The sequence below is a fragment of the Pseudopodoces humilis genome, chromosome 4 (assembly GCF_049639895.1).
Source record: "Pseudopodoces humilis isolate 2021_Gansu_Grassland_sample_001 chromosome 4, ASM4963989v1, whole genome shotgun sequence".
Lineage (NCBI taxonomy): Eukaryota > Metazoa > Chordata > Aves > Passeriformes > Paridae > Pseudopodoces > Pseudopodoces humilis.
The window spans coordinates 49,843,721-49,855,778 of NC_142203.1; the positions used below are offsets into that span (position 1 = coordinate 49,843,721).

General features: G+C 36.7%; 1 protein-coding gene across 9 annotated transcripts in view; it reads right to left on the reverse strand.

Moving 5' to 3' along the window:
• JAK2 (Janus kinase 2) overlaps positions 1-12,058 on the reverse strand; it is an 86,371-nt gene that overhangs the window by 14,151 nt on the left and 60,162 nt on the right. For all 9 annotated transcript variants that reach the window (XM_014252286.2, XM_088054047.1, XM_014252283.2 and 6 more), the window contains 8 exons: positions 11,020-11,107; positions 8,880-9,007; positions 7,985-8,123; positions 6,554-6,705; positions 5,444-5,594; positions 5,045-5,181; positions 2,946-3,135; positions 2,323-2,447 (listed from right to left, as the gene is read on the reverse strand). In XM_014252286.2, coding sequence (XP_014107761.1) covers positions 2,323-2,447; positions 2,946-3,135; positions 5,045-5,181; positions 5,444-5,594; positions 6,554-6,705; positions 7,985-8,123; positions 8,880-9,007; positions 11,020-11,107 — 1,110 coding nt within the window. The remainder of the gene's footprint in view (positions 1-2,322; positions 2,448-2,945; positions 3,136-5,044; positions 5,182-5,443; positions 5,595-6,553; positions 6,706-7,984; positions 8,124-8,879; positions 9,008-11,019; positions 11,108-12,058) is intronic.

The following is a 12,058-nucleotide window of genomic DNA, read 5'->3' on the forward strand; positions in this document are numbered from 1 at the left end:
GTCAGGAGAAGATTTTGGCTCTGGCAGAGACTCTCTCTTGATTCTTGTTGGACCCTTTCTGTGATATTGAAGAAGCTAAGTCTTAGGATCTCAATGCGGCAGGGCATGATTGTCAGATAAAAAAATATCTGTGGGCAACATACCCTAAAAAATAGCCTCATCCATCCTAGCATGATGAGGAAACTGACAGAAGAGCTTGCCAAGCCACTCTACATCATCTGACATCAGTCCTGGCTCACTGGGGACATCCCAGATGACTGAAAGCTGGCCAGTGTGACACACATCCACAAAAAGGGCCAGAAGAAGCCTGGGAAACTACAGGCCAGTAAGCCTCAGCTTGGTGCCTGGCAAGGTTGTGGAACAGATCATCTTGAGTGCCATCACACAACACCTACAGTATGGCAAAGACTCAGACCCAGCCAGCACAGATTGAGGAGGGGCAGGTCCTGCCTGGTCAACCTGATCTCCTTTTATGACCAGGTGACCACCTGGTAGATTTGGGAAAGCTGTGGATGTCTGTTTGGACTTCAGCAAGGCCATTGACACCATCTCCCACAGCAGTCTCCTGGAAAAGCTGGCAGCCCACAGCTTGGACAGGTGCACCTTTCCCTGGGTTAAGAACAGGCTGGAGAGCAGGCCCAGAGAGTGATGAATGGTGCTGCATACAAGTGGGGGCTGCTCACTAGTGGTGTCCCCCAGAGATCTGTGTTAGGCCCAGTTCGGTCTAATGCCTTCACTGATGATCTGGATGAATATACCCTCAGTAATTTAATGAACAACACCAGGTAGGGTGGGAGTGTTGATCTGCTGGAGCACAGTAGGGCTCTGCAGAGTTACCTGGACAGGCTGGATTGATGGCCAAATCCAGCGCTGTGAGGTTTAACAAGACTTCATACTGCCAGGTCCTGCCCTTGGGTCACAACAGCCCCAGGCAGTGCCACAGGCTGGGGCAGAGTGGCTGGAAAGCTGCCCAGAGGAAAAGGCCCTGGGGGTGCTGGTGACAGCAGCTGAACAGGAGCCAGCAGTGCCCAGGTGGCCAAGGAGGCCAATGGCATCCTGGCCTGTGCCAGCAACAGTGTGGCCAGCAGGAGCAGGGCAGGGATTGTCCCCCTGTACTCAGCACTGGGGAGGCTTCACCTCAAATCCTGTGTCCAGTTCTGGGCCCCTCAATTTAGGAAGAACATTTTGGTGCTGGAGCATGTCCAGAGAAGGGCAATGGAGCTGGTGAAGGGGAGGGTAACGGGGGACCCAGGCAACCAGCAATAGGACCAGTGGACACAGTCCCAAGCTGCCCCAGGGGAGGTTTAGTTTGGACATTAAGAAGAAGTTGCTCACAGAAAGGGTGATTGGGCATTGGAATGGGCTGCCCAGGGATAGGGGGAAGTCACTATCCATGAAAGTGTTTAAGGAAAGACTGGATGTGGCGCTCAGTGCCATGGTCTAATTGACAAGACAGTGTTCATTCAAAGGTTGGGCTCAACGATCTCAAATGTCTTTTCCAGCCTAGTTGATTCTGTGATTATGTAATCTTATGTAACCTACTGTTTCTATGTATTTGATGTACATATTGGGAAAAGAAATTTAAAAATATTTCTGGTACATGCCTTGAGGGGGTGCGTTTATATTTTTTATTTTTGTCTCTCTTCTCCTCATCTCCATTTTTTTTTTCTTTTCCAAAATACCTAAATTTGCAATGAAATCTCAGGTGTCTGTGGTCTATTATATATAAAGTATAATTACAGAACAAAACTAGAGAAGGCATAAGCCCTTTTTGTAAGGAAAATGAGATATCACAAGAAAAATCAGATATTTGTACCTCTTTTCAGGATTTTATGAATTCTATTTGGTACCAAATAATTTATTTCATGTTTGGGTACTTCTAAGGCCTCTAGTTCTGCTTAAAGAAATCACGTATCCTTGCTCTTGCTTACATTTTAAAGTAAATTGTTTTAACATACACATGTTGTTGTGGTGTTTTTATAGCTGAATGTCAGATTTCTGAAAATTCCATCATAGAATGTCATGAACAGATTGCTGAGTGAGTACATTAACTCTACAATATCAGGTCACCTTAGGGAGAAAAGAGAGTATATTCTCCTTCAGTCAGCAGATGGGCCAGTCTCAGCATCCCATTTTAAGATACCCAGAAGTTTTTACAGCTTTTAAGTACATGAATATATTGCTACTTTTTCTTAGGGTTATGTAATGTTAGCATTATAGAAAATAAACCAAAGCAACCAGTTATTGTTGGTCTGAGACAAATGGGATGAAGAAAGGAGACAAAACTTCATTGAAAGATTTATATAATTTGAAATGTCCTACCTTGCATATCTGAGATGCATAAAGCAAAAGCTTCTTGTGGTCCAGCCTCTCCTTGTGTTTCTGCAGATAATCTCGTAAACTTCCGTATGGTAAGTATTCCATAATTAATCTTAGATTCCTACGTCCTTTTACAGCAATAAAAAAAAATACAAATAAATTTTTTTCTGTAATTTTCCAAAAACAAGCTTTTAAATGTAAGTATTTTAAAACATCTATCATTAGCAGTAATACAAAATGGACTTACTAAAAAAATATTAATTTATGATCTGTACATCACTATGCAATTTTTCATATATTAATTAATTGTATTTCCTCAGAAAATGCCACTTATTGAAACTCAACAACAATGTGGATATGCTTAAAAAAATAATATATCACTAATCAACATTATGTCATCAATACTTCAGCTACTAATGCTAAAACAAAGTAGAAACTGCTGCCAAGATGAAACTCAGAATGGCAAGTGACATCAACTTGTTACCAATGTTACTATCTTTCAAAACAACTTCTTTTGTTTTGTAGTTTCTCAGTCCTGGTAAACTTAGGACAAGTCAGTGTCATAAACACTTACCTCTCCGAATTCCTCAGTGTGCATGTTTAGGTGTATTCAATATAGCACATACCTGCACTGTAGCATACTCCTTTGTATTTAACGATGTTATCATGCTGCAGAGATTTTAGTATTTCAATTTCTCTTTCAAAGTCCCTAAGGTGCTCTTCTGTGCTGTGTTGCAGCTTTTTCACAGCAACCACTTCCCCAGTATTATCCTGCAGTGGGTCATACCGGCACATCTCAACACTGCCAAAATTTCCCTAGGTCACAAATGGAAACACTTGGGAATTAAAAACAAGTCCATATTATTCTCTGTGTTTCCTAGTATACATATCTGTTCAGGTATAGTGTAGTTTTTGTTCAGTGCTCATCGTACTAAGCATTAAGGTGATGTGAAATGTCACAACATTTCCCTGAGAGAAGAAGTGCAGGACCAAGGATAACAGTTGCAAAAGAAACGTATTCCATGAAAGGAAGCAAACAACAAGGAAACAAGAACAAGGAAAGAGGGTGATGTCCATCTGTTTTCTCTCCTTTCACAAATTTCTACTTCCACTGGCATAATTCTTTTCCTGCACTTGCATAAATCCCTTCGTCTTGGTTCTTAATTCTGCTCTGTTTCTTTTTGGCTCCTCTCCCATTTGTTTCAATGTTCTGTTTTTGTCACTTTCTTCATTTATATTGTCCTTTGTCTTCTTTTATGCAGCCATCACCTACCACTCTAATGTTCTCCCTATGCTATGCTATCACAGTCAACAAACAATCATCTGCAAACAGAAGTAGTTCTGCTACTTCACTTCCAGGCTGCTTTAGTACTTCAAGCCAAAGAAATATGTAACTAGCATGTAAAAACCAAATAAAACAACAAAGAACCATTCTAGAAAAATAGTCGTTGATGAAGATCTGCCAGCTGCACTTGGTCATCTGTCTTGGTATGCTTTCACACAGGCTGCAATGGCTCGCAAAACTAGTTACCAAATGCTGATTTCTAAAGCAAAAAAGTTCAAGGCCTACATGTATCTTGAAGACACATATCTTCCTTTTGAATTTAGAGACTATATTGTTGGGAAGGTAGAATTAGAAAGAAATTATAAATATGACTCTTTAGCCAGAAAGGCTAAGGAAGAAATACAAATGAAAGCACAATTTGAATAATTCAAAGAAACTGGGCTTGTATGCCAGAACACATTCTTTCCCCCAATAAAACTAAGCTGAGACCCCTCTTCCTAGCCTTATAAGGAAAGGTCTGAAGGACCCTGAGATAACTAAAAATATGCAAAAACAGTGATTTCTATAGGTTGCACACAAATGTTACTGTATTAGTATACTTAAAAAGACTGGTTAGTGAAAGAATAGAATATTCAAATGTATAGATTATATAAGTAATTGTAGAAGAGTTCTCTCTCTTGGTCTCTCTTGGCTCTCTTAGTTCTCTTGGTCTCTCTTGCTTCACTCTTGCTATGCTCTCTTGTTTCTCTTGTCTCTCTTACTACGTTCTCTTGCTGCTCTTTTCCCCGGCTCTCTCACTTCTGTTCTGTTACTCTCTTTCTTAGCAATCTTAAGTCTTAAACTCATGTATTCATATTTTACCCCCTTTTGTATTGTTCCCTCCGAGCCCACTTTGAGCTCTATCTGCTGGCTCATAGCAGGCTCTCTCTCTCTCTCCCATGCCCTGAAATAAACTACTAACATCTAACTCGATTATAGAGGTCTTTGCCGTGTCTCTGACTGTCCACCCCAGAGAGCGTCTCCTACACTATATATTCAGATTTCTCACAATATGCGTGCACAAAACCCCCAGTCCCACTAGTTCTGCACAAGACTGCTCCAGAGTGTTATTAACTATCAAGTATGTGTATCTATCTATCTATCTATCTATATGTGTGTGTATGTATAAAGTTTATGTCTAGCAGCTCTGCATTACTGAAAAATACTTTAGCCTTTTGGTGTGACTGGATTCACTGTGGAGGTTAGCTAATTTTCTTCTGTCTAAGAACTGTGAAAATGAAAAACAAGCTAGAAGGAACTGTATGGGTTGCTCAAATATGACTGAAACTAGCAACTTCTAAAAGACAAGTTTCACTGTAAATACTGTATATGGGGTCATCTGACAAAAACTGAAAACCATTGTTATTTCCTAAACTATAACAGAATTTTGAAACATCTTACCTTTCCAAGTTGCTGTAAAAACTTAAGATGTCTTTCTTCAAATTGTGTTGGGTCTCGATCTTCAAAAGCACCAGAAAATCCAAGTGCTCCAATTCTCATATTTGGCAGCATATCACTTTCTGTCAATAGCTCATAATCTGAGAGGTAAAAGGCAGAAGGGAAGAAAGCAAAGAGAAGGCACAAAGTAGTGAACAAGAGAAAGAAGAATCTTATTACAATCATGATATGTTCTGCTTTTGTTTGGCACACTTCAAGCTCAGTAGAATATTGACAGCCACCTTTATTTCCAATGAGTAATTGGCAGTCACATACAATGGTGTATTGCAAAAAACATACTAAAAGGAAAGTGAACCAATAGGAATCAGGAGTCTTTTTGATCCTATTGTATTGCAAACTCACCTGGAGTGAACAAACTGTTCAAATCACGTATAATTGCTCTAAAAGAAGGCCTGAAATCTGGCTCGTAATCCATGCAGTTGTTTATGAGGTTTGCAAGTTCTGTCCAGTTGGGGGCAGGAAGCTGGTGCCTATCTTCATAAAACTGTAGTTTCTGGAATTGAACAGGTAAGTCATTTTACTTTTTATAACCATGAAGAGTTGCAGAAGCCTTAACATTCTAACCAGAGTAGCCAAAAATTACAGGTCTAAACCTAGACTTGTTATCTCACCAAATGTACATCTCACTGACTTTCATCAAAAGCAAGGCTGGTATAATTTAGAGTGATCAGTTCAGAAATCTCCAGCCAGTTACTGGTAGAAGATAAGAGGATAGAGAAAGATGAGAAAAATAGTGTCTCCTTTATTGGTAATTTCATAAATCCTCAACTGGATAGGTCCAGTAGAAAATTCTACTGACCTGTGAACTGGCTGAACTCACAGCTATGAAAAGCTTTGTGACTATTATGAAAGAATGTAGGGCAGCTTCTGAAATACCTAGATATCTAAAAGCTAGGTCTAGGTAAACCTTGGAGATAAAAATACTATCAGTACTCTTGTGGCATAGTGAAGTATTCTTTTTGCTTCCAACTAAAGAAACAAATACATATGAATTAATATTTTTATGGAATATGTAAAAATCCCCTCCATCTCCTGCCCCTACCTGAGATAAAAGTTAACATTTCTGGTTTAGCCAAAATAGTAGAATTGTTGCAACAAAGCACTACTGTATTTAAGATGTTCAGTTACAAGAATGCTAATTAAAACACATGCAAACCGTTAGGAATATTTTTTGTTTAACTTTCGTTTAATACACTGCTGCAACAAAGCAACAAAAGTATCAGCTAGATAATACTGACAATTCTGTCTTTTGTCCCCCTAAAAATCAAAATAAACAAGATAAAAACAAACTTCGAGTCATCTCTTCTGGCTATTATCTACAAGTAAAAATGTCTTTTTCCTACAGTGGTTATAGGCCATACCACCTTACATGCTGATGTGGTTACACAAGCAGATGTTCTAAATTAGAAGTGTTTGAAGAACTGCTATGACTGCAGATGCAGTAATACTTACTCTTGAAGAATCCAGTGCACTCAGGGGTTTGTCTCCTCCACTGCAGATTTCCCACAAAGTGGTTCCAAAACTCCATTTGTCTGTAGCTAGGCTAAGTTGTTTGGGATTCTCAATACATTCAGGAGGAACCCATGGTATTCTCTCAAGAAGAACTGTGCAGTCATACAAACAAAACTTGTTAAGACAAATAACAAGACCAGAAAATTCCCTATCATACCTGATTTTGCAAAAAATACATTAATATAGGTATTACATTAGTAGGTAATTCACTCAGCAATGTACTAATAATACTTTTCCAATTATTTGTTCCCACCATGAAAATCAAATTAGGAAATATGGACAAAAATAAAAAAAAATCTTTGTGAATCAGAGAGAAGGTCCATTAGTTTTATTGTAAAATAAGCCTAAAGGTATATAATAGGTTTAATATAACTTCCATGTGACATTTTTTCTCTCATTTCTCTATTTCCCCCAATCTTACCAAGACATCAAAGAGTAAAAAGTACTTCGCTACTGGATGGCATATTATGGCACAGCAAAAGACTGTGAAAAGGAATTTTACACTATGTGATTTTTAAGCTATTGCTACTGACTGTAGTAACAAGTTAAAACATGGGATTTTACTGATTTGGATTTACAGATCCTTAAAATGAGATCTCATAAGAATAATGTAAACTTCCCATTAAAACAGGGAGAATTTAAATAGTTTACTGACAAGTATGACACAGCATTACTTTTAGGCTGTTAGATACATTATTTCTTTAGACATCAATAAAAGTACCAAGTATGAAGTGTTTTTATTAAAAAGACCAACAACAAAAAGAATACTAAGGTTACTTCCATTCCATCAGCATAACAGCCTTGCACACATTTTCCATTTAATTAATTTTGCTGTTTATAAAGCATTGGAACAGTGTTAATGGTGGATGATAACCCAGCAGTTTTAACTTCATCAAGTGGCTTCAGGTATTCATCAAGAAATGCACTGAAAATGCTTTTTAACTCAGCATTTTCAAAAGTGCATTTGATTTCTGCTCTAAAAGTTCATGTAAATAAGTCCTATAAAAGACTTGATCAATTACAAGACACTAAGTTCAGCAGCTATCTGCAAATGTAACAGACTAGATTACATATTTACAATATAATGTAACAATACTACCACCAATGAAAAAGGGTTGAAAATGAGAACAGCGGGGAAAAATGCTCACACAAGGGAGAACTGTGGCTTTATTTCCTGTAGCCGTTTCCTAATTGAAAAGGTACACTCAAAACTGCTTGGCCAGGACTTAGAGATAATTATAAAATGACATACAGATCAAGGAACTTACTACAACAGAATTATTTTTAGATGGTGGTCAGAAAAAAACCCCAACCCCAAACTTATTTTTTAAGTCAGAAGCACTGAACAAGAAAGCTGATGCAAAGACTTACTATCTCTTGGCAAAACTGTAATACTGATGCCAGGATCACTTAGCTTTATAAATGGAAGGCTTCCAGACTTTCTGTCTTCCTCTCTGATAAGCAAGATGTTTTTTGCACAGACATTCCCATGAACAAGGCCTTTATCCTCCTATAATAAGAAATGCATCTTTTACAAACTGTCAAAAAAAGTCTTACTGTTGAAGAGATATTTAAAAACAAACACTGTACAGCATGAGGGAAACATCAGCTAATAAAACAATGATCATGGATTAAGTTGACCAAACTGCAGATACTTCACCAGTTTCTCTCAAAGTGACAGTTTCAGCCAGTTTTTGTTATGTACCTAAAGTCTGAAACAATTTGACATGTGTTAACTTGAAAGAATACTCATCCATCCATTTAAAATTAATGCAAGAACATTTAAATTCTGTTAAAGGAAAGACTTTAGTCACATACCCTGTCTTGAATAATGGCCTTTATATTTAACTAGAAAGACTGTAAGGTTGAGGCCTAATGCCCAAGAAGAATGCACTAGCAGAGTGAACAGTAGTGTTTTAAGTGGTTAAGTATTAACACTAGCAGGAAATAGTTAATGTTCAGCATCATGAGCTGAGCAGGGAAGTCCAGAAAGGACTGTTTTATGGGGGAGGTGGGGGGAAAGCATTACTGGAAATGTGTTTATATTTCATGCTAAAACATAAAGCATTAAAAAAGAATGGACATTCAACTACACTTTGTGCAAGACACAAAGTCTGTCTCAGGCTATCTACTAAACAGCTGGTGTATGGCCAACCCATCATCAAAACCCGCCAGAGTTTCAAGAATTCAGGTAATAGCTCAGCCTTTCTACATACATTAGCAGGAATCACTTGAATTCTGCCATTAACAAAACTGAAACACTTACCAGAAAATGCATGGCTAATGCCAACTGTTTGGCTACTTCCAGCTTCCACAAAATATTGATAATATTTTTGTTCTTTTTCAAATATGTGTCCAAGGATCCAAATTTTACATATTCTTGTACAAGAATGTCTGATTTATAATGATAAAAAGAGTAACAATTAAAACCAACAACAAATAATGAAATTTCAGGACAGATTCATGATTTTAGTACTACTCTTCTTTTGATACCTTGTTGGTGATCTAACTAGAAATTTCAACTTCTGTGGTATCTGAGTACTGCCACAAATACTCTATGTTCTCTAGACTTCTCTGGAGTGTGGAAGTTCACCTAATTTCTTCTCAAATGCAAAGTTACTAGATTTAATCTTGGAGGGTTAATTATTTAATCTTTTACAGATTAGGTAAGATCCAGTAAGCATCTTTCCATCCTCACCTGAAAGGCACAACAATGATGAAGCATAGAAGTGTACAGCACTATCAGTGTGGTGTATTGAGTAACATTCAAGTCATTCACTTCACAGCTCTTTGCAATCTATATTCTTACTGAAAACGCAATGCTTTATTGATAAAAGATGCTTTGCTTGAAAACAGACAAGTATTTGCCCTAAAATTGTGTATACATGTATGACATATGCCTTCATGCAGCCATCTAGCAAATACCTCTGGAAACAAGAGCTGCCATCTTCATCACTTTCAACAGAACAATTTCAAATTGCATGACTAAACTTTTGCCCTCAGCTGCAAGATGCTCACATTGGAAATTACTGCTATAATATCTGTCTGTGACAAATGGATTTTTTAATAAATTCATTTTAGAGACAACAAACTCTTTCTTTTTTTTTTTTGCAATATTGTGAAACGATTTTTATCAAATTTGTACATCAAGTGTGTAAACCACAGAATCAGTAAGAGCTGCTCTTCCTATTTCTTTGTAACTGCCTCTCCTTAAACTGTAATAAGCCTCCTGCCTTCAGAAAGAGAAAAATTCCCAGAGGACAGCTACAATATTAAGATGAAATAAGTAATCATATACCTCTTACAACAATTTCTTTTCAACTATAAGTTTGATCTACCTGAAATTTTATATATAGTCCCTGTGTGTGGTACAATGAATAAAATACAAAAAAACCCATGTAGTTGTTTTGGTGCAAGTTCTGGCACAAGTTCTTGGCCAAATTTAATGCTGTGCCTTTTCCAGCTCCCTAAGAAAGGTAATTTCTGATTACAGAGGTAAATTTTGATTACTAAATCCACCATCTCTTTTGGAAATTCTTTCTCCCTAATGAAGGTAATCACCTACATAATATGCTTCTACAGTTATTATAAAATCCTTCCTTTCACACAAATTTCTAATCACAGAAAAAAAATGGACTTTGGGTAAATTGACACTTCAGTTCAAACACTGAATGAAGAAAAACTGTCAAAGTGAGATTCAGCAGTCATATTTGAAGACAACACACATTAGCATATGACAACCATCCAAAATTAAGATTTCATTACAAGACAGCATAAATGTATTTCAGGTGTTCTTAAAAGATCTTATTAATACATAGTCACAAAGGCGCATTCGAACTGAATTAAACTGAAAAGCCATTCAACTTTTGCAGACAATGTAAAGACTTGACTGCAGCTAAAATTTTGTAGTGTGTTGAATTACCATATTTTCAGAATGGGACCTCAAAACCAAAGTTTTATTTGTGATCACAAAGTCAGCACGGGGAAAAGGGTGGCAATGTCTGATTCTAATCACAGTAAATGAAGATTCTTCTGAGTAGCACAGTACCTCCCTTTCTAGCTAACCACAGCTGACACAATGTAGGGCTGCAATTTTTCAGGCACTTGAAAATCTCATTCGAGTCACAGCGAAACTGATCTCAGAACAGACATGACTGAGCTAGTTACAGAGGTTACTATTCACACTGATGGTACATTAAACAATTGTAATTTTTCCCTTTTCTTTGTTTTTACTATTAACTAGTTCTCAGACACCAAGACTAATACTACTGCAACACGAACATGTATTATTAGCTGTTCAGCTGGTTTTGAACTTTTTTTTCCCTGGCTTCACCTGAAAACTATGTAAAAATCTAATAGAGATGTATAAAAATTGGTAAAAAAAAAAAGAATTAATTTCTACTTACTCTCTTCTCCACAGACACAGACTCCATAATTTAACACCAAATGTTTGTATGAAAGCTGGCTCATCATACTTGCTGCTTCAAAAAAGGACTTTTTGGAAGGAGAAGGAGAGATTGACAAGGAAAATATATCAGTGAAAACAAAGCCCCAAATTCTAATACATTTTCTAAAAGCATTTTAAAAAATTTTTCAGCTAACTCTTTGCAAAGACCTATGCAACATATTTTATATTGTTGGTTGTTGGTTTGTATTTGGCAACTGTTTCTTGTTTGGTTGGCTTTTGCTTCAGTTTTTAGGGTGTATGTAGAGGGTTTTTTCAAATTTTCTTTTCCTAAATAACTGGTAATACACATTCCAGATAGGTTAACAACCTCTTTTTCTCTTCAGGCAAATATATCTCAACATTTTAAAAATATATAAAATTATATATATATATATTTATATACATTTTTTTCAGTGTCAATTACGTAGGTTAAGTAAACTGAAGGCAAATTCATCATACACTATTCACTTTCTAATTTATTCTGCTATAATGCACTATTCAGTTTCCAATTCATTTCTTCATAGCACATTATTAAGTTAAAAGACAAAGAAGTATTATGTAAATCCTCCACTACTGCACGACCTTTTTCTACTTTGTCAGGAAAGTTTCAAATGCTTTTATTGCTTTCTTTATTTTTTATTCCGTTCAGTGGCATCTCCACCTACACTTGCTTGTGCACTGATTATTCACCCAACAGGGTGAAGTGAAGATGAGAGCATTTTCCTTCAGGTGACTATATTTTTATTTCTATATTCTGAGCTTTTAGTAACTGATTCATACTTCACTTTAGAATATAAATAAATTGCCCATGTTATCAAAATTTTTTTTTTTGTTTTCAATAGTCCAAAGTGTATGCCTACACTGTTTAGAAATACCAGCCATCTGAAATGTCTCTTCCTTTTTTACTTATATTTTCATACAGATTTATCTTAAATAATTGAAAAGTTCACTAAATAGTGTACTGGTTTTCTTGGCTTGCTGTAAACATAGCTAGATAA